General features: G+C 44.9%; 1 protein-coding gene across 1 annotated transcript in view; it reads right to left on the bottom strand.

Annotated features, from left to right (window-relative positions):
• ABRAXAS2 (abraxas 2, BRISC complex subunit) overlaps positions 1 to 18,014 on the bottom strand; it is a 35,213-nt gene extending 17,199 nt beyond the window's left edge. Inside the window, exons 1-4 of the mRNA XM_003312815.6 lie at positions 17,681 to 18,014; positions 12,904 to 12,994; positions 3,161 to 3,197; positions 330 to 396 (exon numbers count right to left, since the gene is read on the bottom strand). Coding sequence (XP_003312863.1) covers positions 330 to 396; positions 3,161 to 3,197; positions 12,904 to 12,994; positions 17,681 to 17,752 — 267 coding nt within the window. The 5' untranslated portion in view covers positions 17,753 to 18,014. The remainder of the gene's footprint in view (positions 1 to 329; positions 397 to 3,160; positions 3,198 to 12,903; positions 12,995 to 17,680) is intronic.
• Between the last annotated feature and the right edge of the window lie 576 nt (positions 18,015 to 18,590).

The raw sequence follows: 18,590 nt of genomic DNA, 5'->3' as shown, positions 1-18,590 counted from the left end.
AAGTTGAGATGGAGTCTCGCTCTGTCTCCCAGGCTGGAGTGCAGTGGTGCAATCTTGGCTCACTGCAACCTCTGCCGCCAGGGTTCTAGCAATTCTCATTCCTCAGCCTCCTGAGTAGCTGGTATTACAGGCATGTAATAATAATGGTATCATGCTATAAATATCTAAATTTTTTTCTATTGATACATCAAAAAAATCTATGTAGGTTAACAAAACTCTTACATATTAACATGAAATCTTATTGTTCCATTTTACATTCCTGTCTGGTTTTATCTTTTCGGTGATAAGGAACGATTTCAGAATCATACTGGGTAACAAACAGAACATACCTTTCTCCGATCTTTAAGAATCCTGTCCAAACTCTCCTCATTCACTTTGCTTGCGTAGTCATAAAAACTGTTTAAGAGAAAAAAATCTTGTACTAACACCACATAGTATTGTGACATAGACGTGCTTGGCTGCATATGCCTGTGGTAACCCTAATGAAGACCTAACTTCTCACCTTACACAGGTTTACACAGGTACATAAAGAGAAATCAGTCCAAATGTTTTTCTGAAATGAGGTCCCTTTTGCATTGACGAATACTCAAGAGATTGCTACATTCAAAAGATATTACTTCCACATGTGGGAGGTGCTGATAGCAAGTAATTATAAAATCTGGGGTTTCAAATGGCTGTGACATTTTTCTTTGTTTCTAGGTATCAATTACTTATGAAAAAAAGATAACGTAGCAGCTCATTTTCTGAGAAATGAAGAAGGGAAGTAAACATTTGTGGGATGTGGAAGAAGACATTGGGCTGCCTACTTTCTCAGGTTGTTTCATTCCATTCTTGCCTCAGTGCTGGGAGGTATTAGTTTGACCCAACAATTCCACAAGTTTTATTCCCAGTTTCATAGATAAACACACCAAGGCCAAGTGACTTCCTCCAAATCACAGGGCTGGTAGACAGAAGGGCTGGAATTTGAAGCCAGGTCTGGCTAGCTTCGAACCTAATACAATCACCTCCAAAAGAGACCAACATGACCAGGATCCCGTGGTGCGCATCCAGGTATAATGATGCGTGGGCCTCCTCTACCACTGGACATGGGCTTGGGAAAGCCACACCTCTACTTCTTTCCTACCACCATAAACCTGGGCCTGATAAGCCAGAAAGGAGTTCAAGATACGGTTAAAAACAAACAAAAAAAGCCACTGACTTGGAAGGCAAGAGACACAAGCTCCAGCTCCAGTTCTGTTTCTCACTATATGATCTGGGGCAAGTCACTCCACCTGGTTTCCATTCCATTTTTTGCAAAATAAGGAGTTTGGAATAGACAGATGTTATCTAAGGTTTCTTTTGGCTCTAATAACTGAGTCTAATCTTTTTTTTTTTTTTTTTTTTGAGATGGAGTCTCGCTCTGTCACCCAGGCTGGAGTGCAGTGGCGCGATCTCAGCTCTCTCCAAGCTCCACCTCCCAGGTTCATGCCATTCTCCTGCCTCAGCCTCCCAAGTAGCTGGGACTACAGGCGCCTGCCACCGTACCTGGCTAATTTTTTGTATTTTTAGTAGAGACGGGGTTTCACTGTGTTAACCAGGATGGTCTCGATCTCCTGACCTCATGATCCACCTGCTTTGGCCTCCCAAAGTGCTGGGATTACAGGCGTGAGCCACCGCACCCGGCCAACTAAGTCTATTCTTTAAACTCAAATCCTTGTTCTGGTACTACTTTGCTGACAGTATTTTAATGAATTCCTGAGAAGGCTGAGGCAGGGTACACCTAGAGAAGCTTTGGACAGTCAAGACCAAATCAGACACCTTCGTAGACCAGACAGAAGCAATGTGTGAACCAGAGCCTAAACAATTTCACTTGCTCTGAGATTCCCCTCAAACGAACTGCTGGCTCCTCGTCTTGCTTCCCCATTCCTGTTTTGCTTATGTGTAAATCTAAAAGAGGCGAGGTTCTCAGCAACTGATGGCTTCATTTATAGGTAGCCATCTTGCATGGTGACAATTCTCTGAAGCAATCAATAGGTGCGGGTGGATGTTCGAGGGTGAATATGACACAAGTCCCCAGGGATTTTTGGGTGCAAGGGGGCTAGGTGTTTGGGCCAGCTGACAGTGGGAGAGTGGTCAGGGTGAAAACTGCAGGGAACAGCAGGAAGAGGCAAGCAGAAAGGGCTGGCTGGCGTTACGGAAGGAAGTGCTGATCAAGAATGCTGATTGTATTCGTGTGGGCAGTGCTAGAAGGAAAGTATTGGCCTGGCTTTTGGAAAGGGGTAAGAAGTTGGGTCTCGGGGAGTTTTATGAAACACAGAGTTGAAACCCAGCCATTAGGTGGAAGGGTTTGGGGCTGAGAAAGAAGGCATAGGCCTGGTGGTGGTTTGGGGGGAAGTCCAGTGAGTAAGAGACCCTGGACTTTCTTTTCCTCACTCTTTTCCCTCCAGGTGTCTCTCTGTTGTATGCTTTCTCCTTTCCGAACGTTTCTCCCTTTATTTCTTTTTCGTTCTGTCCTTTAGTTGGTCATAATATGGCATTGGTGTATACAGTAGTCCCCCTCTTGTCTGCGGTTTCACTTTCCAGTTTCAGTTACCCTTGGTCAATCTCTCAAATATGTTTGAGAGTGAGTGGACACATTCACATAACTTCAATCATCTCTTACTGTGCCTCATTCATAAGTGAAACTTCATGATAGGTATGTACATACAGGAAAAACCATAGTACATATAGATAGGGTTCAGTACTAGCCATGATTTCTGGAGTCTTGCCACATATTGCCCAAGGATAAGCAGGGACTACTGTATTCACTTCAACAAACACAAAAAGAACGTTTTATGCTCCTTTTTCTTACACTTTTAAAGTTGAACACAAAACATTTTTTATTCCTCGTTAAGAACATCCTTTGAATTATTTTATGTTGATTAACTTTTTCTCTATAATTGAAGAGCCCTTGATAGGCTGAGAGGAAATACTTCCATTGTAAATCACTAAGCCCACAATTGACACTCTTCCCTTCCCTTTTCCTAACCTAACACAGTGCCGTGTACAAAGCACTCAATAAATACATGGATTTGGGTACCCTCATGACTTTACAGCCACAATCAGCTACAGGCCAAAATTCACTAGTTTTTTTTATCAATCAATCCTTTTAATAAGGACTAAAAGCTTACATATGGCTTACCTAAAAAGTTTTGAACAAGGCTGATGGTTATGGATTTCTGTAATTAGAAAGAGGAAATACATCTTAGTTAATCATGTAAGACATAGGCAACTATAAAATAGCTCAGGACTTTTTTTTTTTAATCAAAATCTCTGACAACAAAGACAGCTTTTCCCTCTGCCAAACAGTTGCTACATGTACACCAGTCTGAATACTCACCCTCAGTGACACACTCTCAGAATAAAAGAGACTACAGAATGAAAGTTCTATTTCTATTTGTCCATGTATGATGAGCACATATCTGAAAGATATTATTCAGGAATACGCAGCTATTGTGTACCTTATTCAATCTTATCTATTTAAAAAAGCATCATGGGAAAAAGCAACCACTGACTGGAAGCATTTAATCAAGTGGGATAAAAGTTGTGAGGATAGGCAGGGCGCGGTGGCTCACGCCTGTAATCCCAGCACTTTGGGAAGCTGAGGCGGACAGATCACTAGGTCAGGAGTTCAAGACCAGTCTGGCCAACATGGTGAAACCCCGTCTCTACTAAAAATACAAAAATTAGCTGGGCGTGGTGGCGGGCGCCTGTAATCTCAGCTACTTGGGAGGCTGAGGCAGGAGAATCACTTGAACCCGGGAGGCTGAGGCTGCAGTGAGCAGAGATCGCGCCACTGCACTCCAGCCTGGGCAACAGAGCGAAACTCTGTCTCATATTAAAAAAAAAAAAAAAAAAAAAAAAAAAAGCTGCGAGGACAGCTTGGGGACAGAGGGCCTTAACCACCCTCACCCGACCATTAATAACCAGTAATAACTCATGACAACTTGGGCCAGGTGTTTTGAAGAGGAAGGAACTCTGGAAGTCTATTAACCCTTTCAAAGATGGTCAGTACCAAGGGAAACAATCATTACAGGGTAGATCATAAAAGCTTCTGAAAAGTTGCTGTGATTAAGCAGAGCGAACAATTTCTTTGAGCTCATCCGGGGGCTTAGGGTCTGGGTTTCTTTATAAGACCATGAAACTAATTGACCATTCAGTTATATTAATCACATTCTCCTAGAGAGCAGCTCATCACCCGTTGTTTAAAAAACCACAGCCTCAGAGTTCCAGGCTGTAATTTTAACTCAATTAAAAGGAAACCACAGGCCGGGCGCAGTGGCTCAGGCCTGTAGTCCCAGCACTTTGGGAGGCCAAGGTGGGTGGATCGCGAGGTCAGGAGATCGAGACCATCCTGGCTAACACGGTGAAACCTCGTCTCCACCAAAAATACAAAAAATTAGCCAGGCATGTTGGTGGGTGCCTGTAGTCCCAGCTACTTGGGAGGCTGAGGCAAAAGAATGGCGTGAACCCGGGAGGTGGAGCTTGCAGTGAACCCGGATCGCGCCACTGCACTCCAGCCTGGGTGACAGTGCGAGACTCCATCTCAATCAAAAAAAAAAAAGGAACCACAGCCTTCAAGGACATGGGACTAGGCCCAGTAGCTTCTGTACTTGTGTTAATGTTGTCAAAATGAAGTATTTCCACAGCAAAGAAAAGTTCACTTGCCTAGCTATGCAGTAAGATAAACCTTACCTTGGTTGGTCTGCAGGTAGAGTTATCTCAATTGATTGTTTATGGTTACAGACTAAACCCTTGTTCTACTCTTTCCCCCTTCTCACTACTGCACTTGACTAGTCTTATAAAAATAAATTAAAGCCGGGCACAGTGGTGCACACCTGTAATCCCAGCACTTTGGGAGGCCGAGGTGGGCGGATCACGAGGTCAGGAGTTTGAGACCAGCCTGGCTAACATGGTGAAATCCCATGTCTACTAAAAATACAAAAATTAGCTGGGTGTGGTGGCGCGCGCCTGTAATCCCAGCTACTCGGGAGGCTGAGGCAGGAGAACTGCTTGAACCCAGGAGGCAGAGGTTGCAGTGAGCCAAGATCATGTCACTACACCCCAGCCTGAATGACAGAGCAAGACTCTGTCTCAAAAATATAAATAAATAAATAAATAAAGGCCAGGTGCAGTAGCTCACACCTGTAATCCCAGCACTTCGGGAGGCCAAGGCGGGTGGATCACCTGAGGTTAGGGGTTCAAGACCAGCCTGGCCAATATGGTGAAAACAAAAATACAAAAATGAGTCGGGCATGATGGTGGGTACCTGTAATCCCAGCTACTTGGGAGGCTGAGGTGTGGGAGAATCACTTGAACCCAGGAGGCGGAGGTTGCAGTGAGCCGAGATCACACCATTGCACTCTAGCCTGGGCAACAGAGTGAGACTCGGTCTCAAAAACAAAAGCAAAAAAAAAGTACAAATAAAACCTCACCTAGTAATATTTCCTTCTTTTTATCACTAAAAATGATAGAGGCCGGGCGTGGTGGCTCACGTCTCTAATCCCAGCACTTTGGGAGGCCGAGGAGGTTGGATCACCTGAGGTCAGGAGTTTGAGACCAGCCTGACCAAAAGGTGAAACCCCATCTCTACTAAAAATACAAAATTAGCCGGGCATGGTGGCGCATGCCTGTAATCCCAGCTACTTGCGGGACTGAGGCAGGAGAACCGCTTGAAACCGGGAGGCAGAGGTTGCAGTGAGTCAAGATTGCGCCATTGCACTCCAGCCTGGGCAACAAAAGTGAAACTCCATCTCAAAATAAATGAATAAATAAAAATGATAAAGTATACCATCATAAGTTATTCCAGAGATACTGTTAGTAATTAGGATGCAGAATCTTTGTTGCAAAAATATTACCTAGAGTTCAGGGAAAAGAAAAACTCATCTTCTACTTTAAAGAACTGTCATTTAATGAAATTCCTGGAGTAAGTTCTGAACTCTGAATGCGCACTGTTACCAAAGCAGTTTCTTTCAAATTTACAAACTGGATTAGAAGCACGCTAAAGACATTCTATAGATACTGTGTGGTACTTTTTGAAGGAAGTTAAAGCTTTCTAAGATGTTTTGCAATACTAAGCACTCATGGAAAAACAGGGTGATGATCTCAAACATGAAAAAGCTGCAGATTGAAATGAACTTGGAGGACACCTTAACCGACAGGTAAACCTCTGGAAGCAGGCAGGGGCTGGGCAGCCTCACCTGGAATTTCCAGAGTTTCTTGTGCCTCAACAACACAGTAGACACCTGCTCATGTACACATCGCCTCTCGGCACACATTTCTTTACAAATCCCTGCTGTGTGGTACTGTTGTTCTTGCTTCTCTTTCTGTTGGGTGCGTTGAACATTTCTTCTCCTTCCTGCTTTCATTCTTTCCAATACTTGTTACTGCATCACCTCATTAACTAAGGACACTTCTGTTGCTGCCTTCTCCCTGCTACTCCTAGAACTAAGGGTAGACAGCTCTGCTTCAAGTGAGTTAGCACAGCTTTTTCAATTCATACATATTCAAAACAAGATGCAGACATTTCATGTTCAAAATGTGATATTCTTTTTTGTTGTTGTTGAGACGGAGTCTCGCTTTGTCGCCCAGGCTGGAGTGCAGTGGCACAATCTCGACTCACTGCAACCTCCGCCTCCCACGTTCAAGCGATTCTCGTACTTCAGCCTCCCGAGTAGCTGGGATTACAGGCGTGCACCACCTCGCCTGGCTAATTTTGTACTTTTAGTAGAGATGGGGTTTCACCATGTTGGCCAGGCTGGTCTCGAACTCCTGACCTCAGGTGATCTGCCTGCCTTGGCCTCCCAAAGTGCTGGGATTACAGGCATAAGCCACCACGCCCAGCCCAAAATGTGATATTCTGTATTGAGTCTTCCTTATTGCAAAGAGTAACGGAAAGGTGTCTGTGCATGGAGTCAGACATTCTCATCAAATAATAAATTTGGTCAATTTATTGTATTTAAAACATTGTTATTCTGGAGGGTAAGCTATGCCAGAAAATCTCTTTATACAACTGGTAGTGAATACTACTCAATGCACTTTTCCTAATGTTTGACTTTTCAACCCAGGTTTTCCAGAGTTCCCAGTTTATGCTTTCAAATGTGTATTTATTTATTCATTTTTGAGACAAGATCTTGCTCTATCACCCAGGCTGGAGTGCAGTGGCATGATCACAGTTCACTGTAGCCTCAATCTCCTAGGCTCAAGTGATCCTCCCACCACAGCCTCCCAAGTAGCTGAGACTACAGGTGTGTGCCACCATGCCTAGCTAATTTTTTTATTTTGTAGAGACAGGGTCTCGCTATATTGTCCAAGCCGGTCTTGAACTCCTGGCCTCAAGCAATCCTCCTACCACGGCCTTTGAAAACTTTACAGGTGTGAGCCACCTCACCCAGCTATATTTATTTTTAAAAGAAAAATGTTACAATGGGAACAACACATTTAAGGTAATACTAGTAAACGTTTTGTCCATGAGGTCCATAATCATTTCAATGAACTGATCATTGCTAATAAGTTAAAGATTGTACAGCAAAAGATAGTTGTCATGGCCCTGTACTAACAGGGACTCCCCACTGATTGTTACTTCTCCATTTCTACAAAACCATGAAAACAGGTATTTACTGCAAGAGGCAGATGGTTTATGAATCAAAGAATCAGTACTTTATGTTATATAGAATTTTAATTATTTGGGCCGGGTGTGGTGGCTTACGCCTGTAATCCCAGCACTTTGGGAGGCCAAGGTGGGCGGATCACCCAAGGTCGGGAGTTCAAGACCAGCCTAACCAACATGGAGAAACCCCGTCTCTCCTAAAAATACAAAATTAGCGGGTCATGGTGGTGCATGCCTGTAACCCCAGCTACTTGGGAGGCTGAGGCAGGAGAATCACTTGAACCTGGGAAGCGGAGGTTGCGGTGAGCCAAGATTGTGCGCCATTACATTCCAGCCTGGGCAACAAAAGCGAAACTCCGTCTCAAACAAAACAAAACAAAACAAAACAAAATTAATTATGTTTTATTATATTTCTTTTTTTTTGAGACGGAGTCTAGCTCTGTCACGCAGGCTGGAGTGCAGTGGCACAGTCTCTGCTCACTGCAAGCTCTGCCTCCCAGGTTCATGCCATTCTCCTGCCTCAGCCTCCTGAGTAGCTGGGATTACAGACCCGTGTCACCATACCCAGCTAATTTTTTATATCTTTTAGTAGAGACGGAGTTTCACCGTGTTAGCTAGGATGGTCTCAATCTCCTGACCTCTCCTGACCTCGTGATCTGCCCACCTCGGCCTCCCAAAGTGCTGGGATTACAGGCTTAAGCCACCGTGCCCGGCCCTATTTCTTTAAAAATAAACAGCCAGAGTATTAATCAGAAGTGCTATTTTTGTGATCATGCCAGGTAAGAGAGGTCTTTCTTTCATGGTTTGCTGTCCGTTAACTGCAGGTGGCAATTTAACCTTCATCTTCCAGATTATGGTTGAAAACTCAGGTGCATACAATAAATAACTGCACAGATGTTCTATGAAACAAAATTCTGTTTTAGGATTTTATTTTATTTATTTATTTTTTTTGAGATGGAGTCTTGCTCTGTCGCCCAGGCTGGAGTGCAGTGGCGCAGATCTCAGTTCACTGAAACCTCCGCATCCCGGGTTCACGTCATTCTCCTGCCTCAGCCTCCCACATAGCTGGGACTACAGGCGCCTGTCCGGCTAATTTTTTGTATTTTTAGTAGAGACGGGGTTTCACCATGTTAGCCAGGATGGTCTCGATCTCCTGACCTCGTGATCCACCCACCTCGGCCTCCCAAAGTGCTGGGATTACAGGCGTGAGCCACCACGCCCGGCTGTTTTAGGGTTTTAAAGAATTAAGCAAAACGAAAAGAAAAATAAAAACACCCTAGATGGGCCAGCGTGGTTGCTCACGCCTGTAATCCCAGCACTTTGGGAGGCCAAGGCGGATGGATCACAAGGTCAAGAGATCGAGACCATCCTGGCCAACATGGTGAAACCCCATCTCTACTAAAAATACAAAAATTAGCTGGGAGTGGTGGCGTGCACCTGTAGTTCCACCTACTCGGGAGGCTGAAGCAGGACAGTCACTCGAACCCAGGAGGTGGAGGCTGCAGTGAGCTGAGATTGCACCACTGCACTCTAGCCTGGTGACAGAGCGAGACTCCATCTCCAAAAAAAAAAAAAAAAAAAATCCTCGACGAAAGACTAACTATACCATCTTACACATCGCAAGTCTTTTTTCTTTTAAGATGAGATCTTGCTCTGTTGCTCAGCCTGGAGTGAACTGGTATGATCACGGTTCACTGTAGCCTCAAACTTTCGGGCTCAAGCAATCCTCCCACCTCGCTTTCTGAGTAGCTAGGACTACAGAAGCACAACACCACGCCTGGCTAATTATAAAAATTTCTTGTAGAGACAGGGTCTCGCCACCTTGCCCAGGCTGGTCTTGAACTCCTGGCCTCAAGCCATCCTCCTGCCTCGGCCTCCCAAAGTGTTGGGATTACAGGTATGAGCCACTGCACCCAGTTTCAAACCTTTACTTAGTAAATAAGTCAATAATGTGGTGAGTGGGTTTTATAGTTTTGATCCACCAGGGCAGGAGTATCCAATCTTTTGGCTTCCCTGGGCCACACTGGAAGAAGAATTGTCTTGGTCCACACATAAAATATACTAACACTAGCTGATGAGCTTAAAAAAAATTGCAAAAAAATATCATAATGGCTGGGCGTGGTGGCTCATGCCTGCAATCCCAGCACTTTGGGAGGCCAAGGTGGGTGGATCACCTGAGGTCGGGAGTTCGAGACCAGCCTGACCAACATGGAGAAACCCCGTCTCTACTAAAAATACAAAAATTAGCCGGGCATGGTGGTGCATGCCTGTATTCACAGCTACTAGGGAGGCTGAGGCAGGAGAATTGCTTGAACCCGGGAGGTGGAGGTTGTGGTGAGCCAAGATCGTGCCATTGCACTCCAGCCTGGGAAACAAGAGTGAAACTCGGTCTCAAAAAAAAAAAAAAAAAAAAAAAAAATCTCATAATGTTTGAAGAAAGTTTACAAATTTGTGTTGGGCCTCATTCAAAGCTGTCATGGGCTGCATGCACCCTACAGGCCGTGGGTTGGACAAGCCTGCATTAGGAGGTAGTTCAGCCTCTTGATATCCCTTAATCCTGACCTAACTTCAATACACACCCTTGGGGCCAGGCGTGGTGGCTCACACCTGTAATCCCAGCACTTTGGGAGGCCAAAGCGGGTGGATCACCTGAGGCCACGAGTTCGAGACCAGCCCGACCAACATGGAGAAACCCCGTCTCTACTAAAAATACAAAAATTAGCTGGGCATGGTGGCATGCACCTGTAATCCCAGCTACTCGGGAGGCTGAGGCAGGAGAATCGCTTGAACCCGGGATGCGGAGGTTGCAGTGAGCTGACGCCACTGCCCTCCAGCCTGGGCAACAGAGCCAGACTGCATCTCCAAAATAAATGAATAAATAAATAAATAAAACACCCTTGTCCCCTACCCCACATACTAGAAGCCTATCAGAACAGGCTTGAAATTAATTATTTGCTCCCAACATGACCAAACTTGCCACTTGCCAACAGTATCTCTTCATTTTTCTTTTCTTTTTTTCTTTTTCTTTTTTTTTTTTTTTTTTTTTTGAGACAGAGTTTCGCTCTTGTTGCCCAGGCTGGAGTGGAATGGCACAATCTCAGCTCACCACAACCTCTGCCTCCCAGGTTCAAGCGATTCTCCTGCCTCAGCCTCCCGAGTAGCTGGGATTACAGGCATGTGCCACCACACCCGGCTAATTTTTGTATTTTTAGTAGAGACGGGGTTTCTTCATGTTGGTCAGGCTGGTCTTGAACTCCCAACCTCGGGCGATCCGCCCAACTTGGCCTCCCAAAGTGCTGGGATTACAGGCATGAGCCACTGCACCCCGCTAGCCAACAGTATTTCAAACCACAAACCACTCATCTCCACATACTCTGTATTTTAGTCATATGAACAGGCCAGATTCGCTATGTGTTTTATGCAGACCTCGTTCTGTGCTCCCCTGAATGTACTGCCCATTAAGTTTACCTCCTGACACACATCTTTACTGATTTCTCCACTAGCAGTTTTCCTCTCAACTTTGGGCAGTTCGGGGATTTTCTCTGTTACTTTGTTATAGAATTCTTCTCGCACTGTCTGGTATTTCTTCCTGCCTGTCTAATCCTCCCCGCAGCTCTAGGAGGCAGGGATGATTCTGGGTATTTCCTTCACTGCCCAGCACACGCCTCACATATGAAAGTTCTTCAATAAATGTTTGCCGCATTGCCAGGCACGGTGGCTCACGCCTGTAATCCCAGCAGTTTGGGAGGCTGAGGCGGGCGGATCACGAGGTCAGGAGATCGAGACCGTCCTGGCTAACACGGTGAAACCCCGTCTCTACTAAAAATACAAAAAAATTAGCCGGGTGTGGTTGCAGGCACCTGTAGTCCCAGCTACTCAGGAGGCTGAGGCAGGAGAATGGCCTGAACCCGGGAGGCGGAGCTTGCAGTGAGCCGAGATCGCGCCACTGCACTCTAGCCTGGGCGACAGAGCAAGACTCCGTCTCAAAAAAAAAAAAAAAAAAGTTTGCCGCATAAATAAATGAAAAGTTCCTTGCTTTGTTCAGAGTATTAGGATATGCAGTTTGGTGATCTGCCTGAAGTGTACCTGAAAGGACTATGACCTCTATTTATCAAAAGGAGGCTGATCCAAAGAGAGTGGGCGTGTCTATAGCTATAAAGACTCCTTCATCTTCCCCAGATATCTCCTCCGAAGTGGGTATTTGGCTTATCCCTCAGAAGGCTGTATAGGTTTAGTAAATATCCCATGTAAACAAATGTAAATATCCTTGCTGGATCCCTTTAGGAAGGACCAGCACAATATATGAATTCGTTATAGTATGAGGTGATATTGGCAATGGGGAGAGCCTGATTTGCAAACTTGAGGTTCATGGTGGTTTTAAAGAGACTATCAATCAAGTGGTCACACAGCAATTCAGTGAAAGTCACCCCTATTGGTGGGTAAGGAATACTTTATAGAAGACCCATACTTATAGCTAGACATTCTGTTTTCTCTGACTTTATACTGACATAAAAACATTTCATATCATTTATTAGTGCAAATAATTTTAGTTTTTTTCTTTCTTTTTGAGACAAGATCTTGGCTCACTGCAACCTCCGCCTCCCGGGTTCAGGCGATTCTCCTGCCTCAGCATCCTGAGTAGCTGGGATTACAGGCACCCGCCACCACGCCTGGCTAATTTTTGTATTTTTAGTAGAGACGGGGTTTCACCATGTGGGCCAGGATGGTCTCGAACTCCTGACCTCAGGTGATCCACCTGCCTCAGCCTCCCAAAGTGCTGGGATTACAGGCATGAGCCACCATGGCCGGCCTTATTTTCGTTTTTCTCTACATACTCTTTGAATTCTTTTTTTTTTTTTTGAGACAGAGTCTTGCTCTGTCCCCCAGGCTGGAGTGCAGTGGCGCGATCTCAGCTCACTGCAACCTCCGCCTCCCAGGTTCACGCCATTCTCCTGCCTCAGCCTCCTGAGTAGCTGGGACTACAGGCGTCCGCTACCATGCCCGGCTATTTTTTTTGTACTTTTAGTAGAGATGAGGTTTCACTGTGTTAGCCAGGATGGTCTCGATCTCCTGACCTCGTGATCCGCCCGCCTCGGCCTCCCAAAGTGCTGGGATTACAGGCGTGAGCCACCGCGCCTGGCATACTCTTTGAATTCTTTAGGATAAAATCAGTTAAGGGCAAAACAACAAAACAAACATTAAGTAAATATACAAAAAAGATATTTCTAAGGTCATTGAGAAATTTACTTACCAATTACTTGCAGAAATTTACTTACCAATTACTTGCAGAAATTCTGTGTTGCTGATTTGTGAGTCACTGATGCTAAACGTTTCCTCTTGTCTTACCTCTCCCAGTAAAAATCCTTCCTAAAAGTAATTAAAGAAAATAATTGCAGACTAAAAATAAAAATGACTTTTACTGAAATTAAGAGGAATTGAGGACATATAAATTTATAATTTTCACAATAATCCAAACAAGCTTCCCATGTAAACCACTATTCTATAAACCAACAAACAGACTAAAGCAATCTGAGGTATATCTATTAATTGGATTGTTCCAAAAAAGGATAACAAGATAAAATATTATTTTAATCCCTTCAACTCCTCCCTGTTTTTGGAAGAGTGAATTTCATCACCTAAATCTTAAGTATCATAACCAATGTCAAAAAACTCAGGAAGTAGAAATATTTCAAAGTTGCTTTCTTGAAATCACATACAATTTATTTTGTTGTTGTAAAAACATCGCTGATGATGAAAAGATAAAGTTAACACAATGACAACTAAATGCTTTTATACAGGCTGGCATAGAAAATTAGGGTTTTAGCAAAACAATTAAATTCCCTATCATCCACATGAACCTTTTTCTTGTCTTTTTTTTTTTCTTTTTTTTTTGAGACGGAATCTTGCTCTGTCACCCAGGCTGGAGTGCAGTGGCGCAATCTCTGCTAACTGCAAGCTCCACCTTCCGGGTTCATGCCATTCTCCTGTCTCAGCCTCCTGAGTAGCTGGGACTACAGGCACCCGCCACCATGCCTGGCTAATTTTTTTTTTTTTTGTATTTTAGTAGAGACGGGGTTTCACCGTGTTAGCCAGGATGGTCTCGATCTCCTGACCTCGTGATCCGCCCACCTGGGCCTCCCAAAGTGCTGGGATTACAGGCGTGAGCCATCGTGCCCAGCTGAACCTTTTTCTTTAATAAATGCAGAGGTTAACTTATTTACACTTTTGGAGGGCATTTACCACCACAGTTGATTGGCTCATTACCTACTCTTTGTGTACTTGCTGCCATGTTCTGCACAAGCACAGCTGGGAGAAGACATACTCTAAATCCTAAAGTAACTTTCCTATACAGAGGGTTGAACTGAGAAGCTGTCCTGGAATCTCTCTCCCCAGATATCACACGGCTTACTCCTTTCCTTCATTCAGGTCTTTACTCAAATGGCACCTTAGCGGAGAGGCCTTGCCTGACCAACTTAATGGAAATAGCATCTGCCAGGCACTCTGCCCCCTTTACCTTACATTCTCTTTCTTCTTGGTCTTCTCACTATCCATCATATTACATATTTATAAATAAATACATGTATTATCCCTTGCCAGAATGTAAACTCCACGAGAGCAAGGACTGTGTGCTTATTCACTGCTCTATCTCAGCACCCAGCACAATGCCTAACACTTAGTAGGTGCCTCACTAACACTGGTTGAATAAATTTGTTGAAACAATGCCCTTGTACGATATATCCTTCTATTCTAAGTTGATCCTTCAAATCAATTAATGAAGTTTCCTAGTTTAAAAACATTTCCAGTTTAAAGTGAGAATCTATGGGAGTGGGGAAAGACAGACACTTTACAGCCTAGTTTTTGTATTTGATTTGAGGAGGGGGAGTGTCCTAAAATACCAAATAATCACAGAGCCTTTCTTAAACTTAGGAAATACATAGGCCGGGCACGGTGGCTCTTGCTTGTAATCCCAGCACTTTGGGAGGCCAAGGTGGGTGGACTGCCTGAGGTCAGGAGTTTGAGACCAGCCTGGCCAACATGGAGAAACCCCGTCTCTACTAAAAATATAAAAACTAGATGGGTGTGGTGGTGCGCACCTGTAATCCCAGCTACTAGAGTAGCTGAGGCAGAAGAATCACTTGAACCCAGGAGACGGAGGTTGCAGTGAGCCAAGATTGTGCCACTGCACTCAAGCCTGGGTGACAGAGCAAGACTCTGTCTCAAAAAAAAAAAAAAAGAAAAAAAGAAATATATATATTCTCTTAAAAAAAAAAACTCTCTGAGATCCAAAGGAGTGTCCATGACTACTAATTTGAGAAACACTGCCTAAATCAGCTTGTTTTACCCTAAGAAAATCTTTCAGTTATGAATTCTCACCAGAAAAGCAGTTTTGTCTTGTCACAAGCAAAAGACAAACAAAACAAATACCCACTTTCAAAAAATCAAAGTGAAAAAATAATTTCATATTCACACAGAACTTTAGACTTAAGAACATAGCTAGATTCCTAGTATTCTACAGCACTGGGTTGCTGGATTTAGCAAAAAAGATACAAGACACACAATAAAATTTTAATTTCAGATAACAAATAATTATTTTGTAAGTTTTGGGATATACTTATACTATAAATAAATTGCTATTTATCTAAAATTCAAATTAACTGAGTGTGCTGTATTTCATCTGGTAACCCTACAACAGTCTTCCATTTGTGGAATAACGATATAACTCAACAGTGACATCAAGAAATTCTAGGTCAGATGCGGTGGGTCACGCCTGTAATCTCAACACTTTAAGAGGCCAAAAACGGAAGATCGCTTAAGCCCAGGAGTTTGAGATCAGCCTGGGCCACATAGCAAGACCTTGTCTGTAATTTTTTTTTTAAAAGGACACTCTAAAGCCAAGTACAAGTGGAATGTTTATACATCTACTGGTCTGGATTATCTGAGCCAATGTTCCTTTATAGTAGGAGTTGGCAAACTATGGCATGGGAACTAATTCCAGCCTAATGCTTATTAATGTACGGCCTGTAAGCTAAAAATGGTTTCTATGTTATTTTATTATTATTATTTTTGTTGCCCAGGCTGGAGTGCAATGGCGCGATCTCGACTCACCACAACCTTTGCCTCCCGGGTTCAAGCGATTTTCCTGCCTCAGCCTCCCTAGTAGCTGGGATTACAGGCATGTGCCACCACGCCTGGCTAATTTTATATTTTCAGTAGAGACGGGGTTTCTCCTTGTTGGTCAGGCTGGTCTTGAACTCCTGACCTCAGGTGATCTGCCCGCCTCAGCCTCCCAAAGTGCTGGGATTACAGGCATGAGCTACCGTGTCCAGCTAATAAGAGTCACTTGAATCTTTTATTGTCTATAGATGCTTTCTCCCAATAATAGCAGAGTTGAATAGTTGCTATAGAGACCATATGGCTTACAAAGCCTACAAAGTTTACTATCTGGCCCTGTACAGAAAAGTATGGTAGCCCCAGGTCTACAAATGAGTGGTTTTAAATTAATTTCTTGACTGGACAAAATAAGTATGTACTACCAAAGTAAATTGTTGGTTCTTCAACCTTAAAATTGAAATTATTTTCAAGGATTCCACATCTATAATTGTGGCAAAGTTAATATAAACGGCATGGTCATATAAAACACAGTTGCAAACTATTGGCATTGGTGAAAATTTCTATGAAGTCAAGCACCACGCCTTGCAGAGTAGATATTAAGGGATATCTCTTGAATTAATTTTTTTCAACAGGTAGCTGCTTGTTCTTACAGTAATCTTGCCATATACATAAACTGTGATATTAGTAGGCATTCAAGAAATAGAGTAAAGGACCCATTTTTTTCATAGTCCATGGACACTAGGGGTATCACAAACCCTTACATATGGAACTATATTACATTATTAAATAGCTGGTTGTAGTACCCTAGGCCATAGTCTTCAAAGCTGCTTCTGGAAAAACCCATGATGTATATATTCCTATTCCTATCATTAAGTTCTACCATCAACACTGAAGAGATGAAAGGTACAATAATTTAATTGCATTCAATTTACTAATGGAATCACCTCCCTGTGAAATCAGTTTTTATTAATGGAAGCTAAGATTGCTGACATCAAACCAAATGCAGTTCCTCCTTCTGCAGTGTACCATTTTGCTTTGTAATGACAACCAAAAACCCCACACATAGGTTTAATGAGTTTGAATCATTCACTATTAACATCACTTAAAATAATCCCCCAATTTGGTGGCCAAATTATATATCTCCTTTAAGAGAGAAGTGATCTAGTTTCACAAAGCATTTCCAATCAGAGGCCAATGACGTTAAAAGACAATTTGTAAAATAAAGACACTGAAACAGACAGGATCTGCTCCTCCTGTGGGCTCACAGCCTATGCATTTCCCATCACTCAGTACTGGGCCTGTCACTTCCCTATTTCACTGTGACTAGTGAAAGAATTAGTCACAAAGAACTAAACACGCAACTTCAAGGAAATACAAAATAGACCCTGCACCGAACGCTCCTGTATACATTCTCCATTTTGCATCAGGGCGAAAAAAACACACAACCGTGTCTAACAAGTATCAATAGTGACAGCCACGGTTTCACTCGCAGCACCCCCACGACAACCTGTGAGACCGGCGGGCGGGGCTGAGTACCTCGCCTACTGGACTAAACGCCCGGCCTTTAGATTCCTTCCCGACCCCGTGCGCCCCTCCTAAGTCTAGAAGCCTGACTTTCAGGGAGGGGCAGGCGCTCGGTTTCCACCGAGCGACTCCTGACACTGCAGGAGGCCAGGTGGGACAGCTTTGCTGCACGGGAGACGGCTGTGCCGGGACGGCCGAGCGGCTGAGAGCGCGAAGCCAGGGGGCCTGTCCCAGGGGCGAAGGAGCCCCCAGAGGCAAGAGCTCACCGGGGGCGGGAGCCGCCCGGGTCACCAGCTCCTCCGGCCGGCCCTGGTGCCCAGGGGGCGAGCCGCATGAGGTCCCGGCTTGGCCGCGAGCGCTGGCCTGAGACAGAGGCTGAAAGCCCCCAGCGGGCGCGGCAGGGGGCCCGGCACCTACGTGGTCCGCGTTGCTGTTGGCGCTGTGGAAACACACAGCACTGAAGGTGTAGCCCGAAATGGACGCCGCCATGATGGAAATCTCCAGCTACCCCATCATGCCCCGCGGAGGGCACACGGCCTTCCGGACGGCCCGACCCGTTGGCATCATGGGAAGTGGAGTCTGCGGCGGGCAGCGGCCGAGGGCCCTGAGCGCTCACAGTCTTGAGGGCTGAGGAACGCCGGTTTTTGCGATCGGAAGGACCCTGGCACCGTATCCTCCGCAGGGGTGTCGCTCCCGACACGCCTCAGACAGCGGTTGATAGTTCCGCAAACAGTTCTTTCCCTTTGCAAGTGAAACCTTAGTATTAAAAGACAACATTCTAGCCGGGCGCAGTGGCTCACGCCTGTAATCCCAGCACTTTGGGAGGCCGAGGCGGGCGGATCACCTGAGGTCAGGAGTTCGAGACCAGCCTGACCAACATGGAGAAACCCTGTCTATATTGAAAATACAAAAACTAGCCGGGCGTGGTGGCACATGCCTGTAATCTCAGCTACTCGGGAGGCTGAGGGAGGGGAATGGCTTGAACCCGGGAGGCGGAGGTTGCGGTGAGTCGAGATCGTGCCATTGCACTCCAGCCTGGGCAGCAAGAGCGAAGCTTCGTCTCACACACACAAAAAAGGCCAACATTTAGGCTGAGCGTGGTGGCTCGCGCCTGTAATCCCAGCACTTTGGGAGGCCGAGGTGGGCGGATCACGAGGTCAGGAGTTTGAGACCATCCTGGCTTACACGGTGAAACCCCGTCTCTACTAAAAATACAAAAAATTAGCCGGCCGTGGTGGCGGGCTCCTGTAGTCCCAGCTACTCAGGAGGCTGAGGCAGGAGAATGGCGTGAACCTGGAAGGCGGAGCTTGCAGTGAGCCGAGATCGC

The sequence above is a fragment of the Pan troglodytes genome, chromosome 8, assembly GCF_028858775.2.
Source record: "Pan troglodytes isolate AG18354 chromosome 8, NHGRI_mPanTro3-v2.0_pri, whole genome shotgun sequence".
In the NCBI taxonomy this organism is placed as follows: Eukaryota; Metazoa; Chordata; class Mammalia; order Primates; family Hominidae; genus Pan; species Pan troglodytes.
Note: the sequence above shows the minus strand (reverse complement) of the source record. Positions and strands in the feature narration are given on the sequence as shown.